The sequence below is a fragment of the Chrysochloris asiatica genome, unplaced genomic scaffold, assembly GCF_000296735.1.
Source record: "Chrysochloris asiatica unplaced genomic scaffold, ChrAsi1.0 scaffold00355, whole genome shotgun sequence".
Taxonomy (NCBI): Eukaryota; Metazoa; Chordata; class Mammalia; order Afrosoricida; family Chrysochloridae; genus Chrysochloris; species Chrysochloris asiatica.
In genome coordinates this window covers 333,733-348,049 of record NW_006408873.1, presented here as the reverse complement: position 1 = coordinate 348,049, position 14,317 = coordinate 333,733, and the positions used below count along the sequence as shown (strand labels likewise).

General features: G+C 38.8%; 1 protein-coding gene across 1 annotated transcript in view; it reads left to right on the top strand.

Moving 5' to 3' along the window:
* ELOVL7 (ELOVL fatty acid elongase 7) overlaps positions 1-14,317 on the top strand; it is a 46,657-nt gene that overhangs the window by 19,421 nt on the left and 12,919 nt on the right. The window contains exons 2-5 of the mRNA XM_006876133.1: positions 4,255-4,445; positions 10,230-10,310; positions 10,558-10,614; positions 12,738-12,843. Coding sequence (XP_006876195.1) covers positions 4,255-4,445; positions 10,230-10,310; positions 10,558-10,614; positions 12,738-12,843 — 435 coding nt within the window. The remainder of the gene's footprint in view (positions 1-4,254; positions 4,446-10,229; positions 10,311-10,557; positions 10,615-12,737; positions 12,844-14,317) is intronic.

Genomic DNA, 14,317 nt, shown 5'->3' with positions numbered 1-14,317 from the left:
TGTCTGTTCATATCCTGTGCCCATTTCTTAATTGGGTTGTTTGTCTTATTTTTGTAGATGTGTAGCATTTTCCTGTATATTTTAGAAATTAGTCCCTTATCCGATATGTCATTGCAGAAGATTTTTTCCCAGTCTGTGGGTTCCCTTTTTACTTTCTTGGTGAAGTCTTTTGATGCACACAAGTTTTTAATTTTTAGTACGTCCCACTCATCTCTTTTGTCTATTTTTGTTTGTGTACTTTTCAAAATGTGTGGCAGTCTGTCTGTGCTCTGGACTAGTGCCCTCATGTTTGTCCCTATTTTTTCATTGATGGTCTTCATAATTTTGGGATTCACATTTAGCTCTTTAATCCACGTTGAGTTCATTTTTGTATAGGGCGTGAGACAAAGGTCTTGTTTTAGTCTTTTACATATTGCTTTCCAGTTCTGCCAGCACCGTTTGTTGAAGAGACTGTCACTTCCCCATCCAATGTGCCTAGGCACTTTGTCGAAGATCATTTGGCTCTACACAGTTGGGTTGATATCTGGATTCTCGATTCTGTTCCATTGATCAATGTCTCGTTCAATGTCTCGTTCATTGTACTGGTACCAGGCTGTTTTGACCACCGTAGCCATGTAGTATAGTTTGAAATCGGGGAGTGAGAGACCTCCAAGCTTGTTCTTCCTTTTAAGCAGTGCTTTGCTTATCCTAGGTGGTATGTCATTGTTTTAAAGACCTTTGTTTTCTTCATGTATGATGTCCTTGGTTTAATTTTCTTCAGCTCCCACTTGAATTTGCGTATGGTCCATTCTGCAGTTAGCCCCTGACCTTGTTCAGAGTGATGATATTGAATTTCTCTATTGTCTCTTTCCGCAGATAGAGTCTGTTTTATTCCTGTGTATTGCATCTGATGAGGTCCATGTGTATAGCCATAATATATGTTGTTGGACAAGGTATTTACAATCAATAAGTCTTTCGTGTTGCAAAATTCTATCTTGTGATATGTGATCTCTTGCATAGATGGTATCACTAAGGTCATATTATCAACTACAAGTCCTTCTTTGTTTCTAATGTTTGCATTCTAATCACTAGTAATTATAAATTCATCTTGATTGCATATTAGATCAATTTCAGGTTGGTAAAAATCTTCAATTTCCTTATCTTTGGTCTTAATTCTTGATGGGTAAAATTGAATAATAGTTACATTAATTGTTGCTGTTGTTAAGTGCCATCGAGTCAGTTCTGACCCATAGGGACCCTGTATAGGATTTCTAAGGAACGGCTGGTGAGCTTCAACCACTGATCTTGTAGTTCAAACCAACTTTGCAGTTCAGCGCATTAGCCCACAGTGCCACACCAGAACTCCTATATTAACTGTTTGTTGTTGGTGGTGGTAAGTGCCATCGAGTCGATTCTGACCCATAGTGACCCTGTATAGGATTTCCGAGGAGCAGCTGGTGCTCTTGAACCACTGACCTTGCAGTTCAAACGGCTTTGCAGTCTGGCACATTAACCCACAACACCACACAGGCATGTAAATATTATCCTGTCACTGAGAGTGTTGTCCTTAAAAGTAGATCTTGATTTTTTTTTTTTCAATGATTAATGCAATGTCATTCTTCTTTAATTTTTCATTGCTAGCATACTAGACCATATGATTTTTCTTACTCAAAATGGCTAATAGCAACCCATTTCAACTCATTAATAACTAAAATATCAATCTTTATCCATTCCATTTCATTTTTTGAGAGCTTTCAACTTTTGTGAATTTCCCTTCATACATTCCATGTTCTGATTATTAATGGATTGCTAATGGCTGTTTTCAGCTGTTTCTTCTCATTTTGAGTCTTGCCATAACAGCAAGTGAAGGGCCCAAAGCCTTTACTCCATCCACGTTATTAAGGTCAATTGTACTTTGAAGAGTCAGTTCTTTGCCAACCTGTGGGGCTCATCTTCTGGCACTATATCAGATATTGTTTTGCTGCTATTTCTAAGAGTTTTCACTGGCCCATTTTTTTAAATAAGAAGTAGTTCACTAGATCCTTTCTTAGTCTGGAAGCTTAAATCTGTCCTCCATGGATGAAGAAACACTCTTGGCATAGCTTTCAGCATCACATCATACTGGCCACCACACTATGACAGACTGATAGGCGAGTAGTTATATTGAATTCGTGATTATCAGTGTTACAGTGTTAGAGTTGAAGATGAACTCTGCTGCCTTCCTTTTCTGTTGTTGTATATTTATGGACAGAGCTTGTGCTAATATTTTTGAAGCATGCCTGTATGAATGCAGATTGCATCATCTTTAATGGTTATTCCCAAGTGTATCAGAATGTTTGTCAAATGCTAACTCTCCTGCACTAAAAATGAGACCAAGTGAGTTTTGTGCCCTGGACTGCTGTTGAAGAAATTTTTATATGGTATAGGAAGTCAGACTTGAAGGGTTATTTACTGTTTTTTAGTAATTGTGCGCATTGTTAACTTAAATGATCAAGGGTTGTATATTCCTCGCACCCCTTTTCAGTTGATAAAGCAATGGTATTTGGCATCTTGATGCTAATTGAGACTCAATTCTGAGTCAGGTACACATGGAACCTTGTACACTCATAGTTTTCTTCATCATACTCTGAGCTCTTGAGGCAATTTAATGCAATTATACTTGGGACTACTAAGAATTATAAAATTAATCATGTTTTACCTTGAGTTGTAATATTTAATTTATTCAAATCTACTGCTCTGGGAAGATTTCAGTGATCAGGTAAGTTTCTATATATGTGGTTATAAGACCAATGCATTTTTTTCCCCTTAAAATCAAAACATGAATCCACATTTCAGACATCAAGTCCCCATATTTTAGAGAATTACATGAAGTTATGGTCTCTTTCGAGGAGCTCTGGTAGTGTAGTGGTTATAATTCGGGCTGCTAACCTCAAGGTTAGCAGTCGAAACTACCAGCTATTCCATGGGAGAAAGATGAGGCTTTCTGCTCCTCTAAAGATTTATAATCTTGTAAACCCCATGCTGGGTTGCTATGAGTTGGAACTAACTCCATGGTCCACTACCACCATCACTACCATGGTAGCTTTCACCTCTTTGATTATATACGTAAGAAGTGCCCCAGTTTTATTGGGAAAAAGGAAGTTAAGAAACAAACTCAGTATATTTTTAGTTAAAGAAGAAAACCTATGTAGAAATAACTCTAAGATGTTAATGGTGGTTGTAGATGGATTGTTGTTGGTAAGTGCTATTGAGTCAGTTCCAATTTATGGTGACCCTATATAGGGTTTCCGAGGAGCTGCTGGTGGCTTTGAACTGCCACCTCGTGGTTCAAATCAACCTTGCAATCCTGTACTTTTCCTACAGCGCCCTGCTAGAACTCCTATAGATGGATTGGTGGTGGGATTTTGCCAGATGTCCTCGAGGCATCTTCTAAATCTACCTTATGCTTGGTCCTAGAGGTTGACCAGTATTAACTACGTCCATGGCTGGGCTCTCTTGCCCTTTGGTTTCTAGTTAGGTTTAACCAATTTAGAGCCCCAGAAGATTGGAGAGAAAAATAAGGGTAATTTTTGAGTTGTCTAGTCTTCCATCCCCTTGTAGAGTTGCCTTGTACTAGCTGAATTCTTCAACTAAAGGTCACAAGTCCTCTCAAGGAGGGCTTTTCCATATGGTTTTCTCCTGTGGGTTTTGGTGACTAATATCCCAAAACTTTGGTGACTACCCCTTACTCTTTGAATCCAAGGGATGGTAACAAGCCCCACTGTTTCTAATCCTAGGATTCTTCACTGTTGTTGTGGTTAAGTGTCATTGGTTCCGTCTCATAGTGACCCTATGTAAGGTTTCCGCTGAGTGGCTGGTAAATTTGAACCACCGACCTTGCGGTCCTAAGTGCCACACCAAGAATCCCGGATTCTGTTATTTACCTTGATTTCACCCTTTCCAGATAATCCCTTGCCAAGTAGTCCACTGCTAAATGTTACTGTGTGCTCTTAAGTTGTTTAGCAACCTTAGATAGGTTGTCTGAGGCTATGAATCTTTATGGGAACAGAAAGCCTCTTTCTCCCATGGAGCAGTTGGTGGGTTTGAATTGCTGAACTTGTGGCTAGCAGTCCACTGCTTATCCTATAACACCAGCAGTTCTCTTCCGCTGCCAAATAGTCTCCCCAAATAGGCCACTGCAAAAGCTAGGATCTAGATACTGGCTTAAAGAAATGTTGGTTACTGTCGGTTACCTCTTGGAATAGAGTGAACATTTACATCTTGCTTTTTTCTTAGATCCAAGAGTTGAAGACTGGCTCCTCATGTCCTCGCCTCTTCCACAAACCATCATTCTTGGACTCTATGTGTATTTTGTCACTTCTCTGGGACCAAAGCTCATGGAGAACCGAAAGCCCTTTGAACTCAAGAGAGCGATGATAACGTACAATTTTTTCATAGTACTTTTTTCTGTGTATATGTGTTATGAGGCAAGTGTTTTCAGTATTCCTAATGGGAAAATATTGTCTGCGTCTTCATGTTCATCTGTCATTATGTTTCCTTAGCTATAACAGTAACTCCTTGAGATTTAAGGGCTTTAGAAACTAAAGCAGGTGTTTTCTTTAAAAATGTTATGTTTAGCTCATATAATGAATTATTCAGAGGATTTCAGTAGAGTCTACCTCCCAGTAGGTGGGAAAATACTGTGTGCAAGCACTGGCAGGTAGTAAGCCTTACTTAATAAAACATTAGATGAATCAGTAAGTGGTATTTTTGAGGTAACTCATATGCAGAAAAATGAAGTAACATACTCAAAGTAACCTAGCTAGTTTGTGGAAGTCTGAATTTTGAACCAAGGAATGTTCTGACTCTGTAATAAGTTGTCATCAACATGACAAGTACCTTTGGTTTCTGCATGCTCCAGCGAGCAATAAGATGGTGGACTGAACAGAGAAGTGAGTGTCATACAAGCAGCTGGTGACGGGGCTATCTCTGGAGTTTAAGTAAGGGAATGGAGATGGTCCAGGATCCTAAAGTAGACTCGTGGATCCTCTTTCTCCTCAGCTATAGACATGCCTCAGCCACACTCATTCATTAACTTCTCTGGAATTCTGTGCTTCCTTTCCAATACTAGCTGACCTCCTCCATCTTCTATTCATTATCTACTTCCTGTGCAGCACCATTAGTTATTCTCTCACAACTGGGACTCACTCAGGGTCTATGTGTCCCACAGTCACTCTTGATGCCACAGACTGTCCACCTGCATCTTTTCAGTCTGACTCCTGCTGCTCTAATTCATGTGAGGACTTACTTACCTCAGGCCTGCTCAATCTGCACTTACTGTGCTACTCTCTATTTCTTCTGTCTTATTTTCAAAATTAGCTCACAGGCCATTCTTATTGTCTCTTCTGGAGGATGAAAACCTGAAAGAGAAATCATAGGGATGGGGAGGAGAGAAAATGTATGCTCTTCAGATGTCATTAGAGACAAGCTCTAGTATACTACTACAGTGTGAGGAACACACCTAGAAGTAAGGGAACCAGGAGTAGTCAGTCCTGTCTCTGCAGCTAATCAGCGGCCTGATTCTGACTTAAGGCACTTAACCTTCCTGGTTACTTATCTTACAGAGCCAGGGTTGAATCAAATAGTCTTTTAGGCCCCTCAAGTTTCCATATTCTTAGATTCTGTGTCTGATTGTGTCAATGATTGCAATATCTCTCATATGTTTCTCAGGCTTAGAAGGAATTCAGTTCCTTTGTTGTTGTTGTTGTCAGGTGCCATCGAGTCGGAACCGACTCATAGCGACCCCATGCACAGCAGAACAAAACAATGTCCGATCCTGGGCCAACCTCACTACCACTGCCACACTTGAGTCCATCAATGATGCCACCTGGCTGATCCATCTCGTTGGGGGTCTTCCTCTTTTTCTCTGACCCTCTACCCTACCCAGCATGACATCCTTCTCCAACGATTGTTTCCTCCGGACAAAATGTCCAAAGTAGGAGAGACGAAGCTTAGCCATCCTGGCCTCCAAGGAGCACTCTGGCTACACTTCTTCCAAAACAGATCTATTGGTTCTTTTGGCAGTCCATGGCACTTTCAGTATTCTCCTCCAACACCACAACTCAAAGGCATTAATTCTTCTACGATCGTCCTTATTCACTGTCCAGCTTTTGCATCCATATGAAGCTATTGAAAACACAATGGCCTGGGTCAGGCGCACCCTAGTCCTCAAGCTGACATCTGTATATGTATGGTTAAATGCTGTCAAGTTGTTAAGTACTGTCAAGTCGGTTCCAACTCATAGTGACTCTGTGTAAGATTTCCAAGGAGTGGTTGGTGAGTTTGAACCTCTGACCTTGTGGTTAGCAGTCTAGTGCTTACCCTACATTGCCACAACAGGACTCATAGTGACCCTGTATAGGGTTTCCAACGGGCATGTAATGGGTTTGAACCACCAACCTTGCAATTAACAGTTCATTGCTTATCTTACAGAGCAACACCAGGACTCCTCCATATACACACACACACACACACACACACACACGCATGTATATGCTTCTGCTGCATGCCATCAAAGTGGTGCCGACTCATAGTGACCCTACGTTGGGTTTCAAAGGCTGTAAATCTTTATAGGAGCAGAAACCCTCATCTTTCTCCTGCTGTATATGTATGTGTGTATGTATGTGTTTGTGTGTACCATGTTTAACAGACTGTTGGAATGTTTTAAACTAAATATCAGGAAAGCAGTCAGCCCTACTTTGTACAAAGATATTTGAAGTCAAACAGGATGTCATTTCCAGGACACCTGGTGTATTGTGTGGAGCATGAGTCATCTGTAGAAAAGATACTGCCACTAGGAATGTGAAGGCCTAAAACAAACAAGGAGAAGACAAATGCATCAGACCAAGGGAACTCATGTGGCTTATTTTACAGTCACCATTTAAACATGTCGGGTTGCTAACCTCACAGTCAGCAGTTCGAAACTACCAGCTGTTCTGCAGGAGAAAGATGAGACTCTCTGCTCCCGTAAAGATTTACAGCCTCGGAAACCCTGTACAGGTCGCTATGAGTCGGAACCGACTCCACAGCACATAACAACAACAACCTGACACCAATAAGGCAAACAAACAAAAAAGAGACCAATTTAGGCCCTCACAGAAAGTGATCATACAATTTCTCATTCTAATTCTGTGCTTGTTCATGATAGGCTATTGTAGAGATCTTCTTTCTTCTACTGACACATCACAACTTCAGTTAATAGCTCCTGGATTTAGAGTGTTACTTGCCTCAGTCAGAAGTGAGTATGAGTGCAAGAAAATGCTCACCAATAGAACAAGTTTTGAAAAATAGAAGTAGCCATTTTGTGTCATATCACCTTGTTCCTTGGAGAAATTTTACTTGCTAGCTTTTTGTTTTCTTTTTTTTAACTTTTTAAAAAATAAATATATGTATGTTACTTTGTTGTAGCATTTAAGATCTTCTTCAAAGATGCCATTCTTTAGTTTTAAAAACGCTGCATGGAAATGCTTTGAAATATTTGTACAAAATTTTAGATCAAAATTTATTCACTTAATAACTCCTGTGAATACAGTACACATATTTAAATTTCTGGAATAAGCATTTTGGTGTAAAAAAAAGCATTAAGCATTTTGGTATAAAAATGAAGAGATATCTTGTTCTGAACTAAACAAAGCAACATGCATTAGCTTTACCTACCAAAAATATCACCTATTAAATGAGACAAAATATATGAAGTAACTTTTCAGTCATTGAGCAGCATTGAACCACACAAGTCTGTGATTCTTGAGAGAAGATAAATACGATTCAGTTTTCTGTTGAGTTGATTCCAACTGGGGGTGACAAAAAGAAAAAATGTTTGAGAAAATATTTGAAGAATAATGGCTGAAAAATGACTATTCTTTAAGAACAATAGAAGTCAGCCTGCCAAGGAATGATATCTTTGAAGAGTTAAAAGGAAAATGCTATAAGCCTATAATCCCATATCCAGAAAATCATCCCTCAAAAAAGAAGTAAAAATAAAGACATTTTCAGTAAATAACTTTGTATTGCTAATTGACAAGGAATATAGAGCAGGTCAAGGAGTTTTGGTAGCGTAGTGGTTACAAATCGGGCCATGAACCTAAACATCAGCAGTTCGAAACTACCAGCTGTTCCACAGGAGAAAGATGAGGCTTTCTGCGCCTGTAAAGATTTACAGCCTAGGAAACCCTGTACAGGGTCGCTATGGGTTGGAACTGACTCCACGGCACACAACAACAACAACATAGATCAGGTCATCAATTTTACATCCAACAAATCACACACTTCGTTTCATCCCCATGATTGTAACATGTACAATGTAACATCACTTAGCCCAATTCCTTACTCTTTCTCATTTCCATTCCTCCTCCTTTCCCCAGCCTTCTGAATTTTGTCCTTAGGTAAATGATGCCCTTTTAATCTCAAATGGTTGACCATTCTATGTTGTGCATATTTTTGGTTTGCTTGTGAAAAACATTTTTCTTACCCATGACATATATTTTACTTTTCTTAGTTTTCAGGGTTTTATAGCCTATCAAATTAACAATGACCGCCTAATGTATCAAGCTAAGAGCTAGTATCAGAAAAGGACTGTATAGGTTTTAAACACCACAGTCTAAATATTTGTTCCTCTCTTTTGTTTCTTTTCTTTTCCCTATTAAAATAGCATTCTGAGAATACCTCATCAGGCATTGATTTTAGAAGTTAATTGATTGATAGTGTTGTAATTATAGCTTTGATATAATTAAAAATAGCAATTTACTGTTTGCTCTAGTGGTTGAAATAGTATAACCATTACTGGACTTCTGGTGTGGCGCTGTAGGATCAGCACTAGACTGTGAATTACAAGGTTCAAAGCCACCAACTGCTCCTTAGAAACCCTGTTACAGGGTCACTATGAGTCAGAACTGACTACACAGCTCTTAACATACTCAGAAGATTTTGTAGGAACTGTGTTAGCAGTTGAGAGATTAGAATGTCAATCAGATAGGAGAAGAATTGACTGATAATCTTGTCAGCACTTTAAATTGTTATCCATTTAATATATGCATTAAATTAAAATTAAAACCCTTAGCTGTCCAGTTTCAGATACTGCTTTAAAAGAAGGCCTTCCCAACTTGAGACTGAAGGAATATCAATATCATCATTGAATTAGAGTTCAGCCTTATCAACAATAAGCTTTTTCTTCTCACCACCAGTTAAGGTCACTTTGTGGGTGTGTTGGAATTAAGGCCTGCCCGATCGCGCTCTTAAAACTGCCTTGTTAACAAGAGCATTCTCCTCTCTTGACAAGTATCTGAGTCTTGTATTTGGTCAATCTTGATTTTAAATGAGGACAAAAGAGTAATATAGCTGTGGACTACCACTTCCCATTATAGCCAGTAACTGAATTTAGGAAAATCTAATTGTTACAACCACCTGTGAGTACACTGAGGAATTTTGAGTTGCTCATTTATTTATGGAGTCCTGGTATGGTACTGTAGGATAAGCACTTCAAGGTCAACAGTTCAAACTCACCAGCAGCTCCACAGAAACCCTATACAGGGTCTCTATGAGTCAGAAATTACTCGACAGCACATAACAGCAACACCATTTATTTACTGACTAATTTGAAAGATTGGTAATCACCAGAAAAGACTGACTTTTGACCAAGTCATTCCCTTTAGAGCACACACACATACAAATGTACATAAGATAAACCAGTATTTGCCAGTTAAGCAAAGCACTCCCAGTGTTTTGTCCTTCACTAGGTTAAAATAATCATTCCACAAAATGGACACTTCAGTCAGAACAGTTTATAGAAATATATGAGTTTGTGGTTTAAAAACTTCTCATTGATGTCATATCAAGTGTGTTTGTAGTTTTGTAATTGTTTTAGCAAGTCTTTCCCTCTACAGCAGGGGTGGGGATTGTCCGACCCACAGGCTATATAAGACCCACAAAATCATTTGGTCCAGCCCTGCCAAAGCAACCACAGTTCCAGACATCACATGAGGGGCAAGTTAATTAAATGTTTGACCAAATATAGCAGGCTAATTTTTTCAGTTGGTAATTTTGTATGGCCCGTGAATGATGTTACAAATTTTGGCAAACAGATTCCCCACCCCTGCTCTACCGTGCCTGCTGACTCAGCTGAGAACCTCACACGGAGACTTTATTAATCAAAACTACCTTTGTTGTAGCTGTTGAGTAAACACTTCCTTCTTTAATATGCATGCGCTCTCTTGCAGTTTGTGATGTCTGGCTGGGGCACAGGTTATTCCTTTCGATGTGAAGTTGTTGACTATTCGCAGTCACCTGCAGCCTTGAGGGTAAGTTTCTCTTTGGAACACCTTGTAACTCAGAATCAATTCTTACAGCTTTTGAATTTGAACTCTTACATGTGACCTAAGAATGAATCAGTAACTCAATGACCAAATGATATCTATCATAAAACAAAATTAAATAGAAGAAAGACTCACAGGATGGCAGGTGGGTAGTTTTCTGAAACATGGAAAGTGATGCATCTTGAATTTCTCGGTGTTAAAAATAAATTCATATTTTCGTGTGTTTCTACAGATGGCACGCACCTGCTGGCTTTATTATTTCTCCAAATTTATTGAGCTATTAGACACTGTGAGTATGTTATCACCACATTTGGTTAATGTTTGATATTTCAGTGAACACAATAGGCTTCTATAGTTCAGTTGTCTGATAACTTTGGTTATCTTTTCACCTCAGGCAGGTATAATATTATCTTTTACCTTTTATCATCATTAATTTTAGAAAAGATCTAAGATAGCCTTATTTTTCAGTGTTTCCCAGACTCCAAAAAATATTCTTTTATATCTACCACATGATTAAAGTAATCATGTAACTGATACACACACAACAGAACAGCGCATCTTTATGCAGCTAAACGAGAGTCACTTTGTGAAGAAAGTTCAGGAAGCAAGTAGCAGAGAATGCCTTACCTTTGGTTCTGTAGACTTTAGCACTGTGTTTAGTCATACTCTATTAAGGGTATAAATGTTTCAAAATTCATAAACATACACTCAGATACTAATTTAAATGTAGGGTATAAGTAATCTTGGCTGCACAAAACTATCCCCAGCTGCCTTTCTGAAATCTGTGCTTACTGGACTCTCTTCCTGCTTGAGGTTCTGTTGAAGATTAACTCTGAACATGGGTGTCTGGACACTGGAAGAATTAAGTGCCATGGATTAGGGTTAGCGATAAGAGGAAGCCCCGCGCCTGTGTTTCCAGAGTAGCTTAGGAAAGTTTATTGTATCTCTGTGGCATGTGAACCTGGATCCAATTCTGATCTGAGGCTGGTAAATGCGCCCTCTCTTCAGAATATATACACGGAATTTCTTGTAGCAAATCTTGACAGGCTTCACCTTTCAGTTGACCAATCAGGTAATGTTAGAATCATAAGGGATTTTAGTGAACCAAATCCAGTTTTTTCAGCTTTTAGTACTCATCATAATTACCTGGAGGGTTTGTTAGAATGCCCCAACCCTGGAGTTTCTGATTCATTAGATCTTAGATTAGGTCTCAAGAATTTGCATTTCTAGTCAGTTCCTGGGCGATGCTGATTTTGCTGGTCCTGGGACCACCCTTTAAGAATCCTTGCTTTATTATAAGGACAGTGGTTCTCAGCTCTCATGGTGTAGTAGACTTAATTGCAGTAGAGCTAAATTAAAGAACTAGACCCTACTCCCAGAGATTTGATGACAGATGGTCTGGTATAGAGGCCAGGTATGGCTATTTTAAAATAAGATTCTTGGGGTTTATAATATGTAGCAAGGTAGGGAGAACCATTGACCTAATCTAGAGCCCTCAATTAGAAAAAAATTGAAGCCAAGAAAAGATTTGCCCAGAGAAATGCCACTGATGACTGGCACTAGGACCCTGGGTTGCTAGTTTATGGCTTTTTATGTTGTACCATGCTGCCTGCCTCCATGTGCATAAGCAAGTGAATTTTGACTTCCTTGTTTTTGTTTTGCATGTTCTCAGTTCTACTTTCCATCAATAAACTGGTTTTACCTCCTGTGTCCTCTTCTAAACTACATTTCTCAAATACTCATATTAGTCGGGTTCTTTGTGCTACTCTGGCTGCTCTCATATTTTAAAAATCAATCTAGTCACTGGTTTTTCTGAATTTTGCCTTTGGATTTTTTTCAAAAAGACTTTTTCCTCCAAAAAAATTTTTTTCCAATTCTATGATTTAGGCAGCTTTGCTTTCTTTCCCATTCTGTCTCTAAAATGGATTCTTCCAGTTCTCCTCCTTTAGCCGTTTGTTAACTTCTGATGTGTTGCAAGACCTCTTTCAGTTTGTTTACTCCCTTATCCAATTGGAAGAATGTGATAGAGAGCAATGCAGAATCATTTCAGTTTGAAGAGTTACAATTCTTCTGCTTTTCCATACACACACATCTACATATAACAATAGCATTTCTTTTGGCAATTTTTGGCCATATTCTTTATGTTATAGCCTTGATTTTTAACTTTACATAAAATTTTCTTTTACATTATTGGTTCTTCCATATTAGACATCATACTTAAGTTCTTCCATACTAATTAGTCTTTGAACGGTGTCCCTCGTAGTGTTGGCTGTTTCTGAGAGCGTTCCATAAGGCAACTCTATCAAAGCAAATGATAGTGTGAGATAGTTTGCACTTGACCAATATTTTTGCAGTACTAGATAAGTTATTGCATGATTTTATATGAACTTGATTTTCTTTAAATTATTTCAGATCTTTTTTGTTCTGCGTAAGAAAAATAGCCAAGTTACTTTCCTGCATGTCTTCCATCACACCATCATGCCATGGACCTGGTGGTTTGGAGTCAAATTTGCTGCAGGTAGCCAAGGGAGAGTTGGGATCATGTGTTACAAACAATAACATTTCTGTCTGCTATAAATGGAGTCTCTGGCTGGTGCTCTCAGCTGCTAGCTGAGGAGTTTCAGCCCGTCCCGAGACATCTCGGAAGACAGGCCTAGCAGTCTGCTTCTGGAAGGTCACAACCTTGAAAAATCTTATGAAGCAGTTCTACTCTGCTCACATGGGTTGCCATGAGTTGGTATCCACTCTATGCCAACTAACAACAGTAGTGCTATAAATCAAAATCATACTCTTAGCTTTGATTTCGTGGAAACTCATATAGAGCAACTGAGGAAGGAGGAGAGCCAAGAATAGGAGGAGGAAATGTAATGCTTGGCAAATTGTCTCCAAGAACAATTGACTTCTTTGCTGTGAGGCCAGAACTACATGATGCTTGGCTACCATTGTTGAAGATTTTGAGAAAACATTCTACAGAAGAATTTGGAATCCAATTTCAAATTCTTAGAGTCCAGATTTTCTGGAGCCGATAAGACTGGGTGAAACCCCAAAACTGTTGCCCAAAGAGAATCTTTAAACCTTAAACCAAAATATCCCCTGAAGTTTCTTTTTAAAAAACAGACAGCAGTTTAGCTTAATTAGTAAAAACAAATCTGTTGAGCCTTGCTCTTTTTAAGACCTATCTATATGGAATCAAATTGACAACAGCAACTCAAAAGATAAGAGGATGCCCAAAGGGTTTGAATTCATTGTAACTCAGGTGGGAAAGGAGGATGAGAATGGTTGTACAATTTGAAGAATGTAACCAATGCCACTATTGTACTATGTAGATATTGTTGAATCTGTATGTTTTTTCTGGGTATATTTTCACAGTAACAAAAAAAAAATAGGGGAAATAATTTTTAAAAGTCTCCAACAAACATCTGAACAAAGTACTCCCTGGTAGTACAAGAGTTTGCTTCTGATTCCTAACAGTTGCCTGTGGTAGTGTTTCCTGGGGCCATTTCTACTGGCATTAATCTGAAGGACTGTAAGCCAGTGTGTAGCTATTTGTGAGTTTATTTGCTATATGATGTATAAATCATTATCTCACACAATTTTTTAAAACATCAAGAAAAAAAAATCACAAGTTTACCTCAGTCAGACTTCTGACAAATTATTATTACCCAGAACATAAACATAGGACTCTTCACTAGGTTTTCGCCCAACTCTTCAGCTTCATGTGATTTGGGGCGTAGTCTATACATATTCCTGTTGTTTTACTTAGATTATATTATTTTCCCATAAAGTTCTATTAAATGTCCTTAATTTTGCCAAGCCCCTGTGGGCCCAAGCGTTGTTGACCGTCCAAACCATAGGCTCTGAGGATCAGACTCTAGCTACCTAGTAGACATAACAAACTGTCCCTCATCTGATTATTCAGTAATGCTTGTTAGTAATCTCATACGTGAGCCCTGGATATCCACAGACAAATGTAAAAACCTCCCCTAAAAGCC